The sequence below is a fragment of the Onychomys torridus genome, chromosome 22 (assembly GCF_903995425.1).
Source record: "Onychomys torridus chromosome 22, mOncTor1.1, whole genome shotgun sequence".
NCBI classification, from domain to species: domain Eukaryota; kingdom Metazoa; phylum Chordata; class Mammalia; order Rodentia; family Cricetidae; genus Onychomys; species Onychomys torridus.
Window position 1 is genome coordinate 743,346 of NC_050464.1, and position 26,547 is coordinate 769,892.

At 41.1% G+C, this 26,547-nt stretch overlaps 1 protein-coding gene across 6 annotated transcripts in view; it reads right to left on the reverse strand.

The window, feature by feature from the left end:
• Positions 1-4,589: 4,589 nt before the first annotated feature.
• Positions 4,590-26,547, reverse strand: part of Pds5b (PDS5 cohesin associated factor B) — a 143,743-nt gene continuing 121,785 nt past the window's right edge. For 2 of the 6 annotated variants that reach the window (XM_036171683.1, XM_036171681.1), the window contains exons 25-35: positions 23,982-24,186; positions 21,841-21,955; positions 20,205-20,337; positions 19,742-19,861; positions 18,868-18,930; positions 18,038-18,183; positions 16,229-16,334; positions 12,017-12,456; positions 11,797-11,907; positions 8,963-9,101; positions 4,590-7,456 (exon numbers count right to left, since the gene is read on the reverse strand). In XM_036171683.1, the coding sequence (XP_036027576.1) occupies positions 7,421-7,456; positions 8,963-9,101; positions 11,797-11,907; positions 12,017-12,456; positions 16,229-16,334; positions 18,038-18,183; positions 18,868-18,930; positions 19,742-19,861; positions 20,205-20,337; positions 21,841-21,955; positions 23,982-24,186 (1,614 nt within the window). In that variant the 3' untranslated portion in view covers positions 4,590-7,420. The remainder of the gene's footprint in view (positions 7,457-8,962; positions 9,102-11,796; positions 11,908-12,016; positions 12,457-16,228; positions 16,335-18,037; positions 18,184-18,867; positions 18,931-19,741; positions 19,862-20,204; positions 20,338-21,840; positions 21,956-23,981; positions 24,187-26,547) is intronic. The other 4 variants (XM_036171686.1, XM_036171685.1, XM_036171684.1 and 1 more) reach the window with 4 other exon arrangements.

Here is a 26,547-nt window from a genome sequence, read left to right on the forward strand (position 1 = left end):
GGGCTTTTTCAAAAGCAATTTGACCAAATATATAATTACTTCAAGAGGTCTCTCCACGACCCTGCACAGGACCAGCACAAGAGCCACAGGCGTTATTCCATGCAGGAACACAGCTGCCATAGTGAACGCCACAACCGAACAGTGACAATAACCTGCCCGTGCCGTGCCCTGTAGTTTCTACAAGGGACAAGTCACACGAGCGTGTGCTGACAAACTACTTCTAAAGAGTATGAAGGCAACAGCTGTAGATAAACAGGTTTTGCTGAGCATACTGGTGCACACCTTTAATCTCAGTTCTGGGAGGCAGAGGCAGGTGGATCTCTCTGAGTTCTAGGCCAGCCTGGGCTACAGAGTGAGTTCCAAGACAACCAGGACTGTTACACAGAGAAACCCTGTCTTGAAGAATCAAAAACAAAACAAACAACAACAACTAAAGAAATACAGGTACTGAGTATGGCTTAGGTCTAAAAAAAAAACAGAGAGAGAGAGGTGAATAAAAACAAGCACCCAATCTTCATCTCAGGAGTTACTTCCTTCCTTTCTTTTGGGTTGCTTCAGTTGTTCTGAAGTGTGACTGCCTTCTACTCAATGTGCACAGCTTTGCCATTTGAATAACGGCACTCAAGAACTCGCTTCTAGCAATTTCTATTTGCAAACTTCTGAAGACAACTTTGAGGTGGGCAGCAAGCTGCTCCTTAACTGCCATCTAACTGCACTGCTCAACTTTGTCCCTTAACATCCCAAACCTCTCTCAAGACTGCACTGGCACCTCCGCCTCACACTCCCGCTGTTCCAGAAGCTGCTGCTGCTCCTTTGCCAGCTTTAGTCTCCAAGCCCCACATAGTGCTCTTCTCCTACACCACTTCTCCAAGTAAATTTGCTTCAGTCACACTGGTCTCCATTCCCAAACGAACAAAGCCACTAATGTTCAGATGCCATGTTATGGCTTAGATGTCAAATGTCCTCAACATGCCCATTTGTTCCAACACATGGTCTATGGCTGCTGGCACTGTTTTGGACTCTGTGTGTGGGGGCGGGGGGGGGGGTGGGGGATGACCTAGGGGACATGAATCAGAATGAGGATAGGAGGGAGGTTTGAAATTTATAGCCAGGCTCTGCTTCCTGTTCTGCCCAGATGCAGAGTCCTAGCTGAATGCTCTACTATCAGAGAGCCACGTTCCTTGCCATGATGGACTTGGAGTCTCTCAAACTGTGAGCCAGGAGACAAATAATCAAAAAATACTTCCTCCCTTACATTGCTTTCATCAGACTTCCTGTCAGAGAAATGAGACAAGTTACCAATACAGATCACTGGTATCAAGAAGTAAGGCCATTGCCTCACAAACCTGACCATGTAGTTCATAGGCTCTTGGAAATGGTCTGCAGAGGAAATGTTGAAGAGGTTGGAGCTACATGCTAGAGAAATCCTAGAATGCTCTAAAAAGATAAACAGATGCACAAATAGGCCACTCTGGTGGGGCCTCAAAAGATCAGCATGCCAGACACTCAGCACAGGCCCCAGCCCATCAACTTCAGAGATGGAACAGTCTATAGCAGTGGTTCTCAACCTGTGAGGTGCGGCCCCTTTGGGGGTCAAATGACCCTTTCTTTCACTGGGGTCACGTAAGACAGCTGGAAAACACAGATATTTACATTACAATTCATAATAGTAGCAAAATTACAGTAATGTGTAGCAATGAAAATAATTTTATGGTTGGGGGATCACCACATCGTGACGAACTGTATTAAAGGATCAAAGCATTAGGAAGGTTGAGAGCCACTGCTCTAGAGGAACTGAGTTAGAGGGTATTCATGTTCATTACAGCAAAGAATCTGACTGCATTCTGCTCATGTCCTGGAATTGTGACCGTGGCTAAATTAAAAAGCCATAGACTGAGCCACTTGGCCGAAGAAATCTTAAGACAGAGTAATAGAAAGCCTACTATGTGGTTACTACTCATTCATGCTTAAGTTAGTAAGATCGCAAAGACACGAAAACAGCGTAATTTGCTAGGGAAAGCCACTGTTCAAGTTGTGGACAGGCAGACATAACAATCGAGCTGTAACTGCAAAGAAACCGATGCCATTAAAGAAACATTGCACTGGTTAAGGCCTCACCTATCAAAGGCTCCAGCCTTCCCTATTGGAAAACTGCCTGTGGTTAGCCAGCCAGTTGCTAGCTGACTCCCACAGAAAGGGACTAGGCCACATCAGAAGCCAGCAGAACTTGGTGCTATTATCTACATGGTGCTGGTGTTATAGGTTAAGGAGTGAAGAGGTCATGGAAGCTTGTGCCAGTCTCAGAAAGGCACCAAGAGATCCAGAGAAGCCAGTCCTGCAGGGGAGACCCAACAGCATGAGCACTCACTGAGGAAGACAACAGTTTCCAAGAGGAGATAGCTCAGGAGAGGTCAGGGTGCTGCAGGTGAGAGCCGGGAGCCAGCAAAGCCTGCAGCACATGTGGGAACAACCGTAGGGCTTGGGGGCTGACCTGCTATGTCTCAGTCTTGCTATGTCCCACTTCTCCTGAGATGCCGTCTTACTCTGCTCCCTCACGTGCTGCATGCATGCTGAGTTGGATTTTTACTGCTTAAGGACTCAGTTCTGAGAGACTGGCCTGATTCTCAGGAGAGACTCTGAACTTTTGTTCAGTATTGAACTGTGAAACTCCGGGGACTTTTGAAGCTGGACTGAACACATACTGCACTGAGAGGGCCATAACCTACGCAGGCAAAAGTTGGAAGTTATGGTCTGGATATAAACTGTGGGCCATAGACTCATGTTTAAACATCTGGCCCCAGTTGATTGCTTGGTTTGGGGAACTGGTGGCCTTTGGGAAGTGAGGCCTAGCTAAAGGAACTGGCTCTCTGGGGCTAGAGGGCCTTGAAAAACCAATTGCCCAGCCTGCTTCCTGTCTCACCAAGGTATCTCCAGAGATCTCAGTGAAGTCTCCAGACTCCCTTCACCATGACAGTGTCTGCTGTTCTGAGCTCCTCACCCCAGTGCAGGTATATGTTCTTACACCCCAAACACTCTCTTCCTCCCCAAGCTTCTTCTGTTAGGCACAGAGTAACGGGAAAGTAACCAACATAGTGAGCATGGATACATAGGGACTATTGCACAAAATAGCGGCCAACAGCTCAACTGTTAGGAACTTCCCGCCCGTGGTGAAGGTGGCAAACCAACAGTGTGTGAGCCTACAGGAAGTCAAACAGCTACTGTAACCTACAGGGAAACCACTAAAGAACACCACCAAATATAACATTAAAGAACTACTATAAGAGATCAAGTAAAACAGTAGCATGTTATAGAGCTAAAAGATCTAAGATGATGAAGGACAGATGGAGGAGAAAAAAGCAACAAGAGAAACCCAAGTTAATAGTTTATAACTAATGCAAAGGATTCCTCCTCTTTAGAGGATCAATTAGAGGACAGGCCCCCACACCAGCAAATCCCATCGCTAAACACATTCAACCTGAGGATGCAAATACAAGAAACAAACAGCAGCCACAGCAGAGTGCCTCAGAACCAGGTCCCCACAGCTAGAACACTAGTAGGCCCAAGATACCCTATAGTTACAGATCCCAGTCGGCACACAGCAGCTCCAGACCTCACTTCTGAATAACTCAACTATTTAAGTCTACGTAAGTGGCTTCTTCCCAAACTGCTTCTTCCAGGGCTGTTCAAAGCATTTTCTACAACTTTTCTTTCTTTTTTTTCTTTTTTTTTTTGGTTAAGATTTATTTATAGCCAGGCGGTGGTGGCACACGCCTTTAATCCCAGCACTCGGGAGGCAGAGCCAGGCGGATCTCTGTGAGTTCGATGCCAGCTGGGCTACCAAGTGAGTTCCAAGAAAGGCACAAAGCTACACAGAGAAACCCTGTCTCAGGGGGGAAAAAAAAAGATTTATTTATTAATTATATATGCAATGTTCTGTCTGCATGTATGCCTGCAGGCCAGAAAAGGGTGCCAGATCTCATTACGGATGGTTGTGAGCCACCATGTGGGTGCTGGGAACTGAACTCAGGACCTCTGGAAGAACAGCCAATGCTCTTAACCGCTGAGCCATCTTTCCAGCCCCCCAAAGAATCTTTTTTTTTTTTTTTTTTTTTGAGAGAGAGTTTCTTTGTGTAGCTTTGGAGTCTGTCCTGAACTCACTCTGTAGCCCAGCTGGCATCAAACTCAGAGATCCGCCTGTCTCTGCCTCCCGAGTGCTGGGATTAAAAGTGTGCACCACCACCGCCCGGCACAACTTTTCTTTTTTCAACACACTCCCAAAACAACATAAATACCACAAAGGCAGGAGACTAGTCTGTCTTGATCAAACTTCAACTTCATCCCGAATAAAAATTGAGTGACTGGCATGCAATAGGTTCATAATGTTTACTGAATAAATAAGCTGTCTAGCAACTTATTTTCATAGCACTTAGTTTCAAAATTTATATTATTTCTTAGTTCTGTAATTCTTTAACTTAGGTTTTAGTAAAATTTCTGGCAGCCAAGACATTGCATGAAAAGTTTAAACATAAAGTTTAGAAAAATGTCACTGGGGAACAAATACTCCAAAATTAAAAATCACAAAACATGACTTTCTCTGGTAAATATATATTGAGTCACATAAAAATATAATTACATGAGCTTTTATGTTTATTTAACTTCACAGAAAACCCAAACTCTGTCTGAAAATTGGTTATCTAAGAACCATTCATTTGTTATGGTAACATAATACTATGTGGTAGAGAGATGCCTACGTTAAACACATCATTAAACCCCCAATAGTCTTCTAGTAGGCAAAAGGAACTCTTGTAAGAAGACACAGAGTCATTTAATGTCAAGAACATTCTACAGCACGTTTCTAACTCACACAGTGGAGAGCACTGAATCCACTTAGTGTTGTACACAGCAAGCAAAGCTCACCTGGGAGTCAACAGATCCCAGAGGCCGTGGGTTACAATGAGCTAAACAGGTCCTCAATGTCAGATATTCTCAAAGGGAGTCAACAGATCCCAGAGGCCGTGGGTTACAATGAGCTAAACAGGTCCTCAATGTCAGATATTCTCAAAGGGAGTCACTGCAGTGTGCTAACAACTGTCAACAATTAATGTCATACACACACCTAGCTTTACTGTAAAGTACGTGCCTCTCCAAATATTAGTGCATGAGTGTTAACATTTAAACATAATAGTCCCTAAGATGAAGACTCAAGACAAAAACTTTGATCATTATTGCACCTATTTCTCTACACAAAAATGAGAACTTTATATCATAATCCTCCCAAAAAGTGAACAGACAAGTTAAAAAATTACAGACTTATTGGTAAAGAATACAAACAAAATCTACAATGACCATGTTTTGTCATGAACCAATGCACAGCATTAAGTGCAATGAAATTTGGTGAACGATGATCATGCAAATAAAAATCCTCTATAATAATTTTTGTATGTTTTATAAAATGGCTTTAAAGATATATTTCCATAAATATTTCCAATGCAGTTTAGTTGATGACAAAAATACAAAGCTATCCTTTATTATCTATGGCATAGATTTAAAAACATGCTTTTGTACTGTTGTTGAAATTGAAACAACATTGTTTAGAGAGCCGAGCTAATGAAACATTAAAACCCAAAGTATCACAATCCAATGTTAGCTGCCCGATAGACAGCAGCCTCCCATCAGCCTCCCAACGCCATTCGTCAGCACTGTTCCAAGTGAAGAAACGGTCAACACTGAAAGATTAAGACACAATTCAAACGTCTTTTTAAAAATAAAGTGTTTCATAAACATAAGGAAATATTTAAAAGAAAAATAATCACATCATTTGCGATACATACAGGAAAATAGCAAAGTGTTGTTTTCTAAAATAGTCACTTCTTTATTGCATCCCCAATCTACTATAGCCAATTCTGGAGACATACCTTAAACATAAAGGTATACTATATGAAAATGCTCTGTATCTGATATAATAAACTTGGTAACTTAGAATGTAATTTTCTCTTCTGTTTTTAACAATTGTGCAAAAACAACTCAGCACCCATAAATGTAAAGTTAATTCAGGTGAGTATAAGATGGTAACCAATACATTTCGGTTCAAAACACAGTTCATATAACTGTATAACCCATTTTTAGCCTTTGTAGATGAAATGACAACAGCACAGATCTCTAAGATGATCAGGCAAACTGCCTTTTCTCCTGTTCTGGATGCAGTGGACTCGGTGTCAGCAGAGTGTGACACCTATAGTGTCAGCCCACACCAGTATGTCACTGCCACCCCCACCCCCACAAAACAAGTTTTTTTGGCTCCAAAATAAAGTACAATTATAAACTCTTGATGAAAAACTATGTTAGGGGTCATCTATCATATACTATGGCTAAGTAGGAATTTACAGAAAAAGCACATCTCATGATCAGCAATTTTTTTCATGAACATGCAACTCACTATAAAATACAAAACACTTGGCTTTCAAGAACAGATTTATAAAGATACACTGCATCAATAAAATTTTTTGTTTCTGATTAACTTTACATGGTTATGGAGAACGAGAACTTTTCTAATGTGTATACATCAGATTTTATATTATAGTGTAATAATTTGCATTTTCTGAACATAATGTTCAAGAAGTAGTATCTATACACAATAACATTCTAGACTATTAAAAGCCCATCAAATTACAGAATTTTATTGATACAGTAGATTAATATAAACTGAAAACAGATGATAGAATGGAATAAAGAATTTAGTACATTATTTTATAACACACTCTTTAAAATTAAAATATTTTAAATCTCTTTCTTAAAATTTTCATTGCCATGAAAGGCCAGAAAATTCTGGGACCAATACTGAGGTGTAAAGTCATCAAAGAACTTGAGACAGGTGCTGCTCTAGTGTGAAGGCAGTCTCTAGCACCTCTCCAGATGAAGGGTGCCCTGGGTAAACAAGCTGAGATACAACGAGGGAAGAGACTATCTAACTCCAACAAAGAGTGACATCAGGAAAATGACACCACTTGTTGAAAAGCAAATTTTCACAGTAAAGTTGCAGAGAATACAAATACACACACTGACTGACCAGTGCTAGAGATCCGAACTAACAGATGCTCTTCAGATGAACAGATCCCGTGAGCAGTGGGCCTGTCAGTTTAAAGCCGCAGACAGAAGCTATACAAGCACTTCAGAATGGGGCAGGGCTATTTACACGCTTCTTCTTTAGTATGTCTACACAGCCATCACACATGAACCCTTCACAAGATGCCGCAGTCAATGCTGTCACTATGTGAATGGCCAACACGTGACACAAATTCATGACCATCAAAGGTCCAGCTGTCCACACTTTGGCAGTCCTGTTTTGTGCATCCAAGGCTTTATTTAGCCTATACTTGACAAAAAACATTGTTTGTTTCCCATGAAAGTTAATGACATGTGTTCATCGTCTCTCTCGTTTGGAACTTCTCCGCCGTATCTGCAGAGAAAAGTCAACTAATGTGAGCATATTCACATTTGCCATAGTAACAACCATTGCTTTTGACACAATCTTTATTCCTGCAAGTTTCTGAATTGCTTTTCATTTCTTCCCCTAAACCCGTCTCCTTCTTTCTTCCTTTCTATCTTCAGGTACTTAGGCTTGTATGACATCTGCACGTGGACAAACCCACAACAATTACTCTCAGATCCACCATCGTTCTCCTTACTTTCTGCGGCAAAGTAAATATTTGACTCTTGGACAGAAGTTGGTGAGTTTGGCTCCCAACCGCTGCAGACATATCTACACAATCCTCAAGTTCAAACATACTACCATTTACTGGCACGGTCTAGAGGAAGCCTAAAACTCTGATTCAAAAACAAGGTCAGGAGCTAGGCAGTGATGGCGCATGCCTTTAATCTCAGCACTAGAGATGCAGAGGCAGGCGGATCTCTGTGATTTCGAGGCCAGCCTGGTCTACAGAGCGAGATCCAGGACAGCCAGGACTACACAGAGAAACCCCGTCTTGAAAAAAAACCAACTAACCAAAGAAAGGAAGAAAGAAAAAGAAAAAAGAAAAACAACATAGAAAAACCCCCAACAAGGTCAGTCTAAAACAGCGTAAGTAAAGGAGCAGGGGTTTAATTTGAATCAACCTACTATACAGTTAGTTGCTCCCCATTACTATGGATGATTCAGTCTTACTTTCAAATCCTTCTCCTCAGTCTTAAAGAGAAGCAAAGCAAACCAGCTCTGAGACACTTTAGAGCGATTCATATAAACACACCTTGGGCAGATGAGATGCTGAACACACTCAAGAGACTCAATCCACAGAGGGCAGCTCTGGGAACTGACCAAACTCAAGTTTCCCAAATGAAGAAAACTGACTGAACTGAACTAAATTTTTGTGTTAATGTGTCAAGAAAACAGTTCCTCTATGTATTAATTTCCTCTTTCTCCAGTGAGAACTATGTGGTAACTAGCAACACCATTTGTTATCTGACAGAACAAAGTCCCTGGAAAGCACCAGCTCCTACTTGTGGAGAAGCAGCACCCAGTGCCAAAGCCAGCTGACACTTCAATCCCAAGGCTGATTTTACTCCAAGATTTAGTTTTATTCTGTGTGGTTTTCTTCTGGTTTCTATCATTAGACTCAAAACAGACACGTCAAAAACACCTGTGAAATACAAATAAATAGTTCGTGGTTCCCAGTGCCTGGCAACATGATGCTGCTACACTCTTGGGACCACTCAGCATTCAGCTGACAGGTTCACTGGACATTCCAACACCTTTCGTTCTCATGGAAGTTCAAACTCCCCTCAAATCTGTTTATTCCATTAGTCAAGCTGGTAAGTAACATGACAAACTAACAAGCAAAAGCATAAATATCTAGAGTTAGAGCCAAGAGCAAGTGTTAAATGGAGCTGACTGAATACTTCCTGGCTCTCTTTTTGCATTTGTAAACACCCCCCGCCCCCAGCACACGACCCTGCAATGAGCACATACATTTCCTGCAGAGATGTCCTCCTCTTCCGCTCCTTCCTGTGCAGTGTCATCACTGACAGGAGAGCTGGTCTGAAGGACATCCATTTCTTCACTCGAGTCATTTTCTTTAGTAGCTGTCTGTTTGGAGCGTCCTACACGACTAAGGAAAACACAAATAAAATGAGAATGCCAACCTTAAGTTGTGGATTAACTCACTGGAAGACATGGCTTAAATGACCCATGAATTCTTGTCATTTTTATCCTCAATTATGTCATAAGAGATAAATTTCCATCTTGACCCTCAAGCATTGCTCTGAGAATCTTACAAAGATTATATATAGAAAAGGAAGGAAGGTATGGCCAGGACTGTTACCACAAAGGACTTCACCACAGCCTGAACCTGATGTCTACTCCATCTCTCCTACTCATCACAGGACATCGGTCTCACTAAGCCGCTCAGGGCAGCATCCTCTGAGTAGAGAAATGGGCCCTTTTCCTCTTACCTCCTTAGACTGTACAGCGAGGAATCTGAACCCATTCACTCCTCCCCACCATTTATTCCTACCTCTGGGTTCTTTTTCTTACAAAGTGACCCTTGAAAAACACAGAACAGGTAATATTACTCCAACAAACCCCTGCACTGAACCAACAACTCTATAAATTCCTTCAGATTGTCCCGGCCTACCTGTCTATTCCTGACAGTTACAATCCAGTAAATCGCTTGCCTTTTCCAGTTTCTTGGATTTACCAATTTTTTCACACCTCAGAAACTTCCACTATAGTATTCTCCAAATGGTCTTTTCCCTACTTTCTCCTCTTTTGTTTCATATGTATATACTATGTGTTAACATATGTGTGCCTCAGTGCACTTGTGGAAGTCAAAGGATACTTGAGGGAGTTGGTTCTCACCTACCATGTGAGAATTGGGGATTGAACTCAGACAGGCAGCCTTGGTAGCAAGTGTATTTACCATGGAGCCATCCCATTCCACCCCATCCTACCCTATCCCATCCCACCTCACCCCACTCCATCCCATCTCCCACCCCATCCCATCCCATCATCTTATCACCCCATCCCATCCCATCCCATCCCATCTCATCATCCCATCCCATCCCATCCCATCCCACCTCACTTCATCCCATCCCATCCCACCTCACCTCACTTCATCTCACCCCATCTCACTTCATCCCATCCCATCCTGTCCCATCTCACCTCACTCCATCCCCTTCCATCCCATCCCACCCCACCTCACCTCACCTTACCTCACCTCACCCCATCCCACCCCATCCCATCTCACCTCATCTCTCTCTCCTAGTATTTTCATGTAATCAATTCACTGTCACATTCCAAAAAGAAAACTTTCCCAACTCCCAAATCCTTCTACCATATTCTCTTCTAGTGCCCTCATATTTTCAGGACACATACCAGAGTTATAGTTCCACATTCCTATGTGACTACTTAGTGTCTGCCTGCCCACTGGAGAGCACGTTTCAAGAGAATAAAAACTCTTGTCTGTTCTGTGCTACCATACAGAATTACATGAATGATGATTATAATGTTTTTCAATTATAATACAGTTAGAACACAAAATGCAAACAAATTATAACATCATTACTCCAGCTCTGAAAAAGAATTGTCCAGAAGTGTAAGGTGAAACAAAAAGTCTCCTTCTGTACTGATTTTGTAAGATATAGTTAGGTTTTGAATGTTCACAAAACACAGAGTTATGAAACTTGAAGGGACATCACATCCATTTGAGCCCTTAACTTTATGATGTCTGCATTTAAAAAAAAAAGTAAGTTATAAGGGTGAGAAATTGAAAAGTGTTATCTGACAAGTTTTGCTCTTTGGACCAAACACATTTAGGAAGCTATCACAATAATATACTTACCTTTACTTCTAAGGTTACAGAAAACTTATACGAAGAAAGCATGAAGCACTGATTGATACTTAGGCAACTTTTCCTGTTCCTGTGGAACACACAGGAACAGGAAAAACTCTATGATACCCAAGCATTTAGCTAAGCCGTGCTGGAAACGCTGAAAAGTCAAGCAAAAGATCAGGTCTTGGTAGACTTATTACCAAGACTGTAATTATGTTTGATTTTGAAGGTATCCAACAGTGAACTCTAATTTCAGTGCCAATTTTTCAATAAAGTCTTAATTATGAAGAAAAAAAAAAGTCCAAGTACTGGGTACAGTTGCATACTGTGCATGCTCAGGAACAGAGATGACATTTCCAGCTAATAGGACATGATATTCTGGTTCTACTTTCCTAACAGAAGACAGCCCTGCCTTGTTTGCAGCTATATTATGGTGATGATTTTGGGTAGATTCACTGCTCTCTCTTGTGACTACATTTACATGGGCACACAGACGCAAGTGCCAACGACCTTAAAGCTTAGGAGCAACCTGCAGTCATTTCTATGGACAGAACTGAAGGAAAGTGCCACCTACTACTTTATCTGAGTTCAGAGGATGAAAACCAAGGTGTGGTACCTTTCCTTCTCCTCCAAATGGAAAGGCTGATGAGAGAGATGATTAAGAAGAATCATAGCCTGCAGCAATGAGGAAACCTGGCTGAGGCATAGTGATTGTTGAAAAGTATGTTTTTATACCTTAAGTCCGTATAACTAACTATGCAGCATTTGATATAAAGATTTCTCTAGACCTATAAAAATGTACAACTATTAACTGGGCTATTAATCCCCTAGGTAAGTTTATAAAAATGTCTTACCTAGTATAATGGGACAAAATATTTGGAATTTAAATACAGCAATAATTATGTTTATAAATTTATGATTTTTGCAAAATATTTTGAAATTGGTTTGAAGTTTAATATTATTTACAACTTACACATTTTTTTTGGGTTGTGATGGTGATGGCGTTTTTGATGGTCTTCCTCGTCCTTTCTGTGGTGTGGACTGTGTGGATTCAACTGCACTAGTTTCAGGAGATTCTGCTCTGCTTTGGGGAAGACCCAAATGTGGACAGCATCAAATTATGATTTCCACTGTGGTAAGTATATAGTCACTGCATCGACGGTCACTAGCAGTTCAGGGTCACACATACTCACCTCTGTTGTGCTCTCTTCGACGTTCGGTGCTGTTTGCTTTTTGACTTCTGCTCTGGGTTTCCAATTTGTCTTTCTTCTTCTTCCTCGTCGTCTACCACAGAAGGGACAGTTTTCTTCTTGTTTCCTTTTTTGGATGTTTTCACTGATGGCTCTTCCTTTGACGACCCTCCACCAGGAGGTTTGGGCGGCCTGCCTCGTTTGCCCTTTTTGGGCGGGCTGTTCTGCTCATCCTCGTTTTCAAGGAGCTCCTCTTTGTGCCTCTTCTCCTCAGGCCACTGCGGCTCGTCTGACTCGGAAGGCACGTGGCCTCTCTTCCGACCTCGCTGACTGCCTTTAGGTTTCTGTTCCTGTACCAGCTTAGTCAGCTCATCTATCCCTAACTTTTCTTCTGGGTCTGGGACAGAAGCTTTTTTCCGACTTCTAGGCTTCTCCAACTCAGACTGGAGGGAGGAAGATCACAATTAAGTTTTGAAAATGAAAAGGTTAGGGCTCAGGGTATGGTTGAGTAGCATGAGCAGGGGCCTGGGCGAAAGCTCCAGCGTGCCAAGCAAACACGTTAGCACTCTGCACAACATGACGACTCCTAAAACCCTGCGGTCTACTTCTGCCTCAACTGTCTACCAAGCAGTACAGCTCTAAACGGACTGCGACCACAACTATGTACTGCTTTTCTTTTATTTAGTGTGCAGACTCAAGGCCTCGTCAGGTCACCTAGGCTGGCCTCAAACTTTCTTCTCATGTTAGAGTTCAGAGTGGCTGGGATGACAACCATGTGCAACTTCACCAGGCTATTTACTGGAACTTGATTCTTAAAAGTCCTTGGAGTAAGAGTAGAATTCCATTTAAAACAACACTTTGTATTCGCTCCTGGAGAACTTGATACAGTGTATTTTGATCACACTCACCCCTACTCCTCCAAGATCCCTCCAACTTCTTAATCTTAAAACCCCCAACTCTAATTTGTGATGCCCATATACTCCTAGGTATGGGGCTACCTGCTAGTGTGCAACTTACAAGTCTTTATTCTTAAATTTAGGATTCAGAGCTTCAAAGGGAGCTGTCGTCTCAAATCAATACTTTATCATATGTGTGTCTCTCAGTTAAGATGAGAACCTCACACTCAGTCACTGGGTACACAGGTGGCACTCAAGCATCTGTCCCCAGTGTACTCACCTAGCTGTGATTAGACCACACAGTGTGTGTGATATAAAGTAACCATGTGCTATGTGTGTCTATGATGTCGTAAAGAACTATTTTTATTTTCTAAATGGAGGTTACAGGATACACTAAAAACCCAGAAACATCTCTGAGCCAGAGACCTTCTTTCCAGATTTAACTAATTCAAAACAAAACAGTATAAAAAACAAAGAAACAAAAAAGACCAGGGTTTTCAAACTTAAAATAAAATCTTACTTTATCTTCAGAGAATTTATGTATTAAGAAAATGGAGACTGAGAAAATTCTTTAGAGACCTAAGAATGAGAGGGTATATGAATACTTATAGGTAAAACTTAACTTCCACAAAGTCTGTGCACATTTATACTCTTAAAATTTTCAACAGAAAGAGGGGCTGGAAAGATAGCTCTGTGGTTAAGAGCACTGGCTGCTTTTCCAGAGGATCAAGGTTCAATTCCCAGCACCCACATGGCAGCTCACAACCATCTGTGACTCCAGTTCCAGAAGAATCCAATGCCCTCTTCCAGCCTCTGTGAGCACCAGGCACACATGTAATGTAAAACACCCAAACACATAAAATAAATACTAGTAAGTAAAATTTTATTGTTTAAAAACAAAAAACAAACAAACAAACAAAAATCAACAAAAGCTGTAACTTGGAGGAAGTGACTGAGCTGGTTGTCTCAACTGCTCTTTAGCACTTCGTAAGTCAGGCGTGGCTGCACTCAGCAGTAATCCAGTATGCACAAGGGGAGGAGGCATCAGAAGCTCAAGGTCATCACTGCTACATACCGAGAGTTCAAAGCCAGAATGGGTGGTGTGAGACTCCATCGCAAAAAGAAAAGCCCCCCCAGGGGGTGTTTCTTGGTATTATTTCTTCTGTCTGGATTGTTTTCTGGGAAACCTAGTACTTTACCTATATTCATGTACTCTGTTAAAAATATTTAACCTTTATTTCCTTTATGGTATTGTCTAAGTTTGTGCCCCTCGTGTGTTGCAGACTTTATATCCCAACGTGAGATGAGGCTTTGAGGGGATAATTTGATGGAGGGGAGTCAGGAAGATGGAATCCTCTCTTCCTTCTAGGAACTAAATATCTAAGATTATAGACTCTCCACCCCAGGAAAGAGTGTCTAGGGGCTGTGGCAGCAGTACACTGTATCTCACTGGCCACAGCTAAACAGATCTGTGTCTTGTTGTGCTGGTGCCGGTTATACTGTCCCTTTGTAATTGTCCACTAATTTTTCCACACTGGGGGAAAAAAATTTTAAAAATCACTAAAATTTTACTACATATTCACTTGGGAGAAAACGATCACCATTCCAACCTTTTCTTTCTCGCAGAAGGACACACAACATTCTAAGTCTTCTAAGAGTCTCTTGGTTATGAGATTTCCCACACAAGTGCTCTCTGCTTCTTTTAGATTCTGCTTCAGACTGTTACTATGATGAACAGAATCAATCTGATGTGTAGCAAACTCACCAAAGAGAAGTGAGCTATATGCATGAACATATACATGCATGGACACCATATGTATGTTTTCGTTCTTTCTAGCTCTTCCTTTCCAGTGCTGGGGATCAAACCTGGTGCCTTGTATAGGATAGACAAGCACAAACTACAGCCCTAGCCCTGTTTGGTGTTGTTGTTGTTGTTGTTGTTGGTGGTGGTGGTGGTGGTGGTGGTGGTGGTGTTGTTGTTGTTGGTGGTGGTGGTGGTGGTGGGGGGGGGCCTCCCTGTGGCATTCAGCGTGGCCTGGAGCTTACTATAAAGCCAGGACTAGCCTCAAACTTAGAATACCCTCGTCTCTGCTACCAAAAGAAAGAAATCATGAGCTGATCAATCACTCTGTTTTTAAGCACGATTACAGGGATTTTCTTGATTAAGACGTAGAACTAAAAAACATATTTTTACTAACTTAAGTATTATCTTTAGAAACCCCGCAATAGGACTCCTTTCTTTTATTGATCATACATTTCTCTAAGTTATCAAATTTTAATTCTACTTGGGTAAAACAATTAAAAGTGTGTAAAGGTATTTTGCCTGCATGCATATCTGTGCACTACACACATCTGGTGCCGGTGGAGGTAAGAAGGAACTTTGGATGCCCTGGTACTGCAGTTAAAGACAGTGCTGGGAACCAAACCTGGGACATCGGGAAGAATACCCAAGCACTGTTAACTGCTGAGCCAGCCCGTTGGGTGTCTTGGCTAGATAAATTAAAGAAACTTGAAAATACTGGAAATATGCCAGTGGGAGACAAGAAGGGCAAATACAATTCCAAAGAAAGCAAAAGTAACTATATTGATAACTGCCATCTCTGCTTCTGAATTGGAGTCAGACATATTTGTTTTATGGTCACTACTGCTCAACAGCATGAATCACTGTAACAATGACACAGCATTGACAACTTATCTGGGCTCATTCATTTATTCAGTGAATGAATAATAACTCATTATTATTAGGCTGACAAGCCTAAACTATCCAGTTCACAGACAAGAAAACGGATTCAGAAAGCTCAGTCAGGCACTCAAGAAATGGTTGGAGCTCAGCTGGGGAGTCCGAAGGGCAGGTCCCACAAACCCTGTGGGCTGTACTAGAGCATGAATTCCGTCTCTCACTCAATCTCACCAAATCTGCCTGTCTTCAACTAACATTTACAAATGATAGCCACTTCTACTAATATTTAAAAACCTCACAAGGACTTTCTAAAAGGAGGAGGCAGGTAGACTTTGGGACCTGCATTCCACTCTCTTTTCCTAAGGCCATGACTAAAACACTGTGTTTAAAAAGAAAAAGAAAAACGAACAATTCTGAAGATGAAACTAACATGTTTGACTCTAAAGACAAAGAATTAAGATTATTTACCCAAAGATAAGAATCACATAAACTCAAACTAAGCTATAATATCAAATTTCAAACTAACATTACAAAAAGTATATCACATCCCAAATTTGACTACGATTGTAACATCCGGCTAAAGAGCAACACTACAGCTCTTCCTATTAACAGCATCACACCCTCAACCAAGCATCTCACCCTTACAAGGTCAGAGTCGTCTCTCTTGTCACTTTTTTTTCCTGGCAAAGGTGAAGATATTGTATACTCTTCATTTTCACTGTGATCCATTTCAGAGCTATCAAGCCTTTGAAGAGAGACATCTGCAATTATTTCTACAATCAAATAACCTTAAAAGCCTTTTTTGATTATTTCATTGTATAGTGTTATAACTTCATAAGCAAAGACTTCATTCATTTTAAAGATAACTTTTCCTATTGTATTTAGTTCCAAATCAGTAAGCAATGTAGCCCATTTAATGAATTAAGGAAATAAATAATAAATTCATTTTACTATATGATATTTTGAAAACTAGATCCCATCTTGGAGCAGCAAGACACTGAAACCTGCTGTTAGTATGTCCAGCTGGCCCACAGGCAGCTTTAAGCCTGCTCTGTCCTCTCCTTTCCCCATCTTCACTTCCTCTGTAGCAATAGCATGCAAACTCATCACGTTCCTTATTTGACTTCTTCCGCCTGTCACCACACATAAGCCAATTTTACTTAGTGTGTAAACCTGTGCAGGGCTCAGAGCAGGCACTTAATAGACTTGCTGGATGAAGTAAAGCAAATGCTTCATGCTCTTAGAAAGTTCTAGCTTTCTGCATCATCCTTATCTATGTATCCCAGCACTTGGGAGGCAGAGGCAGGCGTATCTCTGGGAGTTCAAGGCCAGCCTGGTCACCACAGCAAGTTTCAGGATAGCCAGGCCTACAAAGAGAGACCCTGTCTCAAAACAAACAAACCAATCTTTTTACATACTGCTGAACTCATAAATCTCAAGCTCTGGTCAACAAGAAGGTGCATTTTTACAAGAAAAAGAAAAAAGGAGAATCCTCGTTAAAACTACTTTTTAAACAAATAATGAAGTTTATATATATGCATAGTAAAAAGAAATTCAAACAGTATAAAATACACACCCTCCGCATTAAGTTATTATGAACATTATTAAGATGATCTATGTTTTCCCAAAAAGTTCCTACTGGGTGCAAACCAATGTGATCATGAAGCCATTCCAAAGTAAAGGCCCTGCAACCCTGCTCTACACAACTGATCTCACTCACTGACTCCCATCTGAGTGCAGACCTAATGGGGAATACATTTTTTTAAAAAGCCAACAAAACACTTTCTGTTTACTTTGCATGCGCACGTGCATTCACACACTACATGCAACCACGTGGAGGACAGAGGACACCCCAGGAAGCCAGTTCTCCCCTTCTACCAGGTCAGTCCCAGGGACCAGACTCAGGGTACCAATCAGTCTTGGTAGAAAGTGCTGTTATACTGAGCCAAGCCTTTGGCCCCTGAATTCTATGTGCATGCATGCTTTGCCTCATGTATGTCCATACATTACATGCACACAGCGCCTGCAGAGGGCAGAAAAGGGTGCTGGATCCCCGAACCTGGTGTTAGAGACGGTTGTGAGGCACTATGTGGGTTCTAGGAACTGAACTAGAGTCCTCTACAATAGCAGCCAGTGCTCTCAACCGCTCAGCCATCTCTCCAGGCCCTGATCATTATTTTTAATGATTCAGGTATTCCACTGTATGAATGGACCATAAGTGAACAACTAACCACATATGTGGTATGAACAATGAGGTCATATATTTATTGTGTGTACTAGCAGAGATCACCCCAGTAAGCTTACACATGAAAAGCTAAGTATCTCCTACTCGTCAGTAACTACCAACTCATCTCTATTCAGTGGCATCAAATATTGTAACTGCATTACTCTACATCTTACAGCCTTGTTGGAATCAAACACAAAACATGACATCTCTTGTGCACTTGCCTCCCTTTTATCCTTCCAGGAGAGCTTGGATTTGAACTGCTGCTTGCATTGCTCACAGTTTCCATTCTTGATGACTTGCTCTGAGACTGTTTGCCTGCTGATGAAAGCGGCTTATTAACTGCCCCTAGAACATTGGCTGTTTTAGGCTGAAACGAGAAACATGTAACTCTTCCTAGTTAATTAAAAGAAACTCACATATCAAGAACTCACAGCAACAACTTCAACATGTTTGTACACACATTACAAAAAATGTATCTATCCTTACGCAAAATAAAAATGATGAACTGAATTATTACTAATACAAATTTAAAACTTGTAACAGTGCACGCCTATAATCCTAGCACTTAGGAGGCTGAGGAAGGAGTACTGCAAATTCAAAGCTAGCCTGGGCTACCTAGTAAGGTCATTTCAGAACAAAACAAACAGCAAACCCCCAAAGACAACGGAGCAATTGAGTTTTAATTATTTGCAGGAAAAGGTTTCCACTGTAAGACAACAAATGAAATATAGACCGGACATGAAAATAGAGCCTTGCTATGGAAGGGTGTAAGACATTGTCTTTAAGATTGGTATCCAGATTGGTATAAGATGTCTATGGGATAAAGGTCTTCACAGTTTTGCTATTAGCTTTTATTTTTTTTAAAGTGCATCTTAGTTGGCACCTACATAGTAAGTACAATTAATTCTTTAATCAACAAATGGAAGATAGCTAATTAGATTTCCTACCTTGAGACACAAAAATTCTTTAAGAAATAAAATAGCACAATTAGGCCAATAATCACACTAAAATTAACTAGCACATAAATAATAAAACAATTCTCAAAACATACTTTTCCAGGAGTGAAAAATGATTTCATTTCTGGAGGCAGGTAATTTTTGGTGTTACTGAAATTCTGAAAGCAAGAGAAAAAGCAGTCAGTGAGGACCAAGACAGCTCTATGAGAGACAAGAGCCAACCAAGTTCATATTTATTTAAATTAATCAGTTCAAACGTGAAATTTCAGGCTGTGGTTCTGACAGACTAACCTCATAGCAATTCCAATATTAAACGTGCCAGACAACACACATTCCTGCACAGCACTCAAGAGATGAAGCCACACAGTCCCTGGCTATGCTGCTCATAACCAAATGAATGCTTAAAAAAGAGACAAGCCCTTTAACTTTATGGAAACTTACAAGGCCATTTTAAATCTCAATATGCTGCCAAGATCTTAATTGGTATACTGCTTCCAATACAAAGAGGACGATGGTGCTTTCCACCTGTCACTCAATCAGCACAGGCCTGTGTAAAACTGTATTGGGACATGGTTGTGAATACTCTTGCAGCGCTCCCAGATCCTTGGGCCTATGGAAATGCCTGTGCTCTCTGTTTCCTCATACCACCTAGTAAGACCTCATGCAGGGCTTGCAACTTCAACTCCACAGATCAGCATTTCAATTCCCATTTTCGATCAAAGGCTATTAATTCACAAATTCTTTGGCAAAGTTTTGCCTGTGCTTTTGGCATGGCTTCAGACTTTCAAACAAACTCTGGATCATCCCTTCATGGCCTCCACTCTGGTCCACACCTGGTCTAGAGTCACATTTCTGAGCCCGGTGCCCTTGCTATGGTGCTGGTAGTGGGCAGCTCCCTTGTCTTCCCACAGCCCAGTGACGAGCACAAACTTCATTTCAACTGCCACAAACAAATTCTAAAGTCACTACCTTGTCAGGTTGGGTGAAAAACCGGGCTGGTAACACGGGGTCTTTAGGAGACTCCAAACTGTATGTAGTGCTCTTCGACATGATGATGTTCATGGCAACATCACACACAGTGTATAATTTCTGAAACGGTATTTTCTTTAGTTAGTTATTAAGACTGGCATCTTAGACTCTGTTAATTGGGGTAATTCTAAAACATGTACTTAGATCAAACAGTAAACTAATGAAAGAAGCCTTCGGGATAAATATTGTGGCTTATATTACTGTGTATATTAGTACAACAAGATCAACATGATTCAGCATTAGAAATACTACTAAATTAACACTAGTATTGATATAATAATTCTATGTTAGCAATTATCACTAATAGAAAAACTAATACTGTTTAAAATGTTAAAGAAGTTGTACCCTATACCAAAATATTTAAATCAGCATGGCATCAAAATACTTATTGTGAATTACATACTTCATTCATTTTTGTATCATCTGGTCCTTGAGCATCTTTGGTCTGTTTAATATTTTCTACCATCTTTCTGATAAATGCATGGCTGTTGTTTTCATTTTTAGCCATCAATATCTCCAGAACAAACCAAAGACATCTAAGAACACAAAAATGAAAAATACAGAAGAAAACAATATTTTGTTAAATACAGATACAATGATTCCCAATATTAACATAGTGAACCTAGACTGTAATTCCAGAAGAGGAAAAAAATTTGAAAGAAGCAGCTACAAACTCAAAAAGAAATAGTAGAAAAAAGCCCAAGTTATACATAGCAGTATCATCTACTACAGCAGGTCAGCAATGCTGATGTAAGCTCAGAATCTCAGCAGAGTCTACATGAGGGTTAGAGCAAACACAGAAATGGAAGGATGGAACCCCTGAATTCTGTGCTATGACAGTGGAGAAAGGCTGGCCATACAACATGAGGTGACTTGGGCCCTAAGGGACGCTTCAACAGGACACCTAAGCCAGTATTCAGGAACAGGCGGGCAAACGAGAAAGGCAGGCGTGGCTGACACCCATCCACACTGCATCTGCTGACTAAGGAAAAAACAACTTAAATGCCCCTCTCCGTAAGAAAGCAACAGAATTACAGTTGATCTATAAAGGAGGGCAGTAACAGCAAAGGGAACTGTCCAGAGAAAATGCCATCAACCAGACTGTGCTCCACAGATGAAGACAGCGGGGCAATCAAGGAAGGGACCTAACTGTCCAGTGCATTTCTAAGGCAGTCCACCTCTTCAAAGCCAGTGCTCTCAGAGAAAGACAGGCAGCCAGGGCTCCTCGTCACTGATAATCACTCTAACAGAATTCCTTTTCAGAGACAGCATCTCAGAAAGAGGTATTATGCAATAAAAAGACATTGGATTTTCCCCTTTGTCATAGTAAGCTAATGGTAATTTTTTATTTTCCTACAATATCTTAAATAACTAACTATATTTCTATGAATCAAGAGACTAACCATTTTTACTAATATATTTCCATACTAAATTAACTGATTCACAATCACAATAGTCACCTTTTATTATAACAGAACTAAGACCCAGATGATCTCAAATTTACTCTAGGAATTATGCTGGTCTTAAAATGCCTCTCAGTTTCATATTCCCCTATTCTCTCTACACAGGCAGTAAGTGATCTTTACTCTAATCAGAGGATAACAATGAAGTTATAACTAAAAATACTCCACTGGTTGTGAAATGAGGCCTATTATGAAGAAACTAGTCTTTCTTTTTATAAAGACAGTTATTGCAAAGATAAATGTGCTCACTACCTAGTGAGGAGATTACCAGTTCTCCTCCCATGAAAATCTACAATTAGAAGGAAATGAAAGATGAGAATGGGAAGAGAGAAACCCGAGGGCATCATTGCTTCAGTAGAAAAGCAGTGCCACAGCCGCAGAGAAACACAACTCAAGTTTGGCAGTGCAAGGGGCATTTTTGGAAATCAGGTAAGAAATGCAATGTAAAGAGATGAAAAACAGACAACTGGAAAGGGACTCAGGAAACACATACCAACTCTAATTATGACCCCAGCAGCAGCAGGAAGGGTTAAAGCAAACACTCAGAAAGTAGGAAAATGGGATGAAAAGTCTTACTCTTTCACATCTTTAAGTTGTTCAATATCCTGTACTTTGACATAATCTGGGTCATGTGCCAAAAGGTGAATTGTATATGGAACAACATACTCTGGTAGAAGAGACAATAATTTTTCTGAAAAACAAAAAACAAAACAAAACAAAAAATAATAAAAGACAAAAAGCAAACAAAAACATCCAGGTTAGAAAGATCAAATCCCATGCATGCTCTTTTGTCTATTTCCTCCATCCCAGTGATTTACCACACTATGGCTGCAGAGCAACACACTCAGGCACCCTGTGCTGAGACCTGGTGAGCAGTTTAAAATGCCCAGTCACACGCCAGGCACTGAGCAACAAGGACCAAGAGTTCAGTTTTCAAATGCACATGGAAAGCGTGAGCCACACAAACTATTTAAGACTGAAATGTAACATTTTTTTCTTCCTTATGCTATATGCAATTGTGTGTTGGTATTCGCTGACAAGCTATCTGAGTGGACATAAGGACAGAAGTAATGGTCAGTTTTTAACAGAAGGACCATACAGAAGAACAGAGCTCCTAGGACAGTGTAAATAACAAACAACTTTTCAGTTTAAATCCAAGCATTTTATCTGTTGATTGGGAACAGCAAATTATACTGTAGAGGTCAGAAAGGCATGCAAACTGTATTTGGGAAACAATATACAAAAGGACTTGGATTCAGTCTCCTATTTCCATTTTAGCCCTATGTTCAACCAGGAGCATAATGCATGCCAGTAAGTATCAGACTGTCTTTGAAGAGTTTCTGTGCGGATGGCAAAGAACAAGCATGAGAGAAAAAAAAAAAAACAGCAAGGCTCAAATTTCAGTGATATTTAAGTTAAATTAAATACTTACAGAGTGCTCACTACTTTGTATCAATACAATATAAAAATATAAAGATAATAAGACCAGATAAGACACTCACACTAAAGCACAAAGAGATGGAAGCTATGGGGAAAGAACCTAAAATAACAACAGCTACTACTACTGATGACTTTTCTGGGCCATTTATTTTATGCTATATTCTTCATACACATCATTTTTCAATCCATGTAACAACCACAAGTGAGTATAATTATATCAAATTCAAAAACAAGCAAAATAGGCCATGAAGTACATACCCTGGCCAAACACAGCCCATAAACTGCAGAGGTGGGATGTGACTTCATAGCCTTCACTTTTTCCAAGATGAGGAAAAAGAGAAAGAGGACCATAGTGGCCAATTGACCACTAAAACTGTATCTCCAATGACTCAAAGGGACAAACTCTATCTACTTCCCAGCTCTGTCTTTCCAGAAGAGAAGTGATTTCCAGAGCTCAGAACAGAGTAGGGAGAGGCAGGCTGCACAAAACTTCAAGCAACCCTGCACACTGAGCCTAGGCACATAGGAGGGAACGGCAGTGGTAAGTAAACATGGCAGAATTGCAACTTGAGCTGAGTATAAAATATGAACAGCCATCGGGTGCGTCAGTATCATTCGTGAGCAGGAGAACCTGCATGTGTTTCAACTTACAAGGAAGGGATGGATGACTGGTCTGTGCTGGAACGGTTATGTACAGTACGGTGGGAGGGGAGGGGAGGGAGGGACTGAAGCGAGGCATTTACAACGTAGTGTGAATTAGAGTAGCTACCAAAATCCAGGTCAAGTACAGCTGCTAAGAGAGCAGGAGACACCTGGAAGAAGGGCTAACACACGCACAAAGACTGCCTCTCATCTGCCGTGGGTAACGGGAGGTGCTGATGCATGCTGTGTGGTAAGGCACAGAAGTGAAGGGCACACCAACTGCTCTGGGAGGCACAGAAGCACAGGGAAGGCAGGCACACAAGCACCCGACATGAATGTTAGCTACACAGAAAAAGACCCAAGATAGTGCTGACACAGCACACATAAACGCGCCAATCCGACTGTTTTCCTACGACCGCCAGTGTCAGACTTACTTTTCTGTTCATTTAACCACTTACATAGATAATGAAACTCAAATACTCACGCATTTATACACATATATTTAAATACAGTAAGTGAAAAGTAGCTACTGAACGATGCTGACTTTTGAAAGAAGTGTGCACCTGTATAATAAAGAACAGTTGCAAAGTGTTTTGCTCTGTGGAAGGTGCATTTTACGCCACCCGGGCACTCACCACTGACAGCTGCATGCTGTTTCAGGTACTCCCGCCTCACAGTGATGTTCTTCACGAGGCACTGTCTAGCATGGGCTCTTCTCTCCTTCACTGGGTCTTTGGCACAAAGTGCACAGATAGCCATATACTCAAGTGGAAGTCGTAATCGGGAAAGCCCTTTGTGAAGTTTCTGAGCAAACACCTGCCTGACTTGATAGCACTCATCCTGTGAAGATAAAATTATTCCAGGTATTATCTACAAAGCAGTAAGAAGTTACAACTTCAGATACGACCAAGTTGAGTCAGCGTTCATAACAGAGGGTGTGACTCCACCTCAAGGCTGCAGTATGCAACTGGACCCAACAGCTGCCAATTATATTGTTAGACAATAAATACACTCTTAGAACAGATGAATTCAGTACACGTTGTCCAACTTACCTGAGTATGATTAAAACAATACTAATACTAATAAAGTAAGAGGCTGAGCATATAGCAAAGCACAGCACTGGCATCTTAGGCAAGGGACATGGTGACCTTATGACTTGCTTCACCCAACCCATCTCTCTCTAGCAAACTCCTCCTTGTGCTTTAAAGCAACTCATCTACCTTCCTGACAGCAGCACATAACCTGTATCCTGTGCTGGCCTATGCTCTGAGCACTCTGCAGATCTTTAGCACAGATCGAGGCTGGTTAAGATATCTACCTTATTCATTTGTTGGTTCCTCAAAGACAGGAACAATGCTTTATGCACCCTTGTATCTAGGACTAGCACAGTAACCAGCACACAGTGGATCAGAATTCCCTCCTCCTCCTCGTCCTCCTCCTCTTCTTTTAATCCCCCCCACCTCCCCAGGGCTGAGGACCGAACCCAGGGCCTTAGCAAGCGCTCTACCACTGAGCTAAATCCCCAACCACAATTCTTTTAATTTTTTAAATGTGTTTATTTTAGGTGCATTGGCGTTTTTGCCTGCCTGCATGTCTGTGTGAGGGTGTCAGATCTTGGGAGTTACATATAGTTGTGAGCTACCATGTGGGTGCTGGGAATAGAAGCCTGGTTCTCTGGAAGAGCAGTCAGAGCTCTTGAACCACTGAGCCACCCCTCCAGTCCCCAGAATTTCTTCTACAATGCAAACAGCTCCAATGTGTTTCCATGCATGAAGGCACTTTCATAATTATACCCTCTCTCAACTTGTGTGTTCTCTTAGTACTACAACTGTAGGTACCCCATTTCTTCAAAGTCTAAGTCATTTATATGTCTTGCCCTTACCTGTACTATTTCTCTATAATACAGGCTTGACCCTCGAGGTTCCAGAATGTTAGACTAGAGCTCTACATTAGAGTTAGACTATGGGCTCTATCCATAGCACTTAGACATTTTCTGATTTTGTTCTTTCAAAGTTTTATTTTTAGTGCATATATATTTTGCATGCATGTATGTAATGTGCATCAAGTGGGTACCTGGTGCCTGTGGAGGCAAGAAGTGGGAGTCAGGTCCCCTGAAACTGGAGTTACAGACAGTTGTGAGCCTCCATGTGGTGCTGGGAACCAAATGTAGGTCTTCTGGAAGAGCAGCCAGTGCTCTTGATGGGTGAGCCATCTTGTCAGCCCCAACACTTGGTTTCTGGGTTTGTTGTTTTTGTTTCTGACACAAGGTCTCATTATCTACCACTTGAGTCTCCTTAATGCTGAGAGTGTAGGCAGGTACCATTAACCTGGTTAATGCAGCTGGGGAAGGGAGGGCGTGTCATATGCCAATCTTTAAGCTCTTATGGTATGTATTCCCTTTCATTTCATTTCATTTTCAGTACGCCTACTACTTTTAAAAACCTATTCAGGTGTCCACAGAAATTCAGTCTTTCTACTATCACACTCAATAGCTATCCTTCATCAGAATTAGTGAGGAACAAATATATACATCTATCATGAAAATATACAATTTACTATAAACTTCATAATCAAATTCAACTTATGTTAAACATATTCATCAGTGAAGAGACCATTCTTTAAAAATGACTCCACTCAGACACCCCACCCTCTTACTGAGACACACTCTTAATGACAGTACTGTCCCTCTCACCAACAGCTCAGCATTTAATAACCCAATGCAAACTTGTTACAAAGCCAGCTTATCAATCACTTCCAAACTACCAGCCTTCAGTTATTAATGACAGAAGACTGTTAGCTCAGACAAGGAGCGAAGAATTAACTACAGAGGAGACAAACTGAAGGCAGAGGGGGTTTCAAGAGGTGCTACTTACTAAGGGACTGAGGTCTCACAGCCCTAAGATAGGCACCTTACTAACATAAAAATGTACAATGAAGAAAAGCAGGACGGCTCTACCAACACCAAACTCTCACTCATACTTCCATTAACTCTGGTTATGAAAAATAACTGCTTAAGATCAAGAAAAAAATTACACTTTTTTTTTTTTTTTTTTTGCCTCACAATATAAAGTTGGAGACCAAGCTACTTCATTGCTACAAACTTGATTTTGTCATCACATACCTCGGTCTACTTTCAGAGGCCTTCTGAACACAAACTATTCTTAGAACTTCTTTAGCACCTCAGAAGTAGTTGTGCTACTC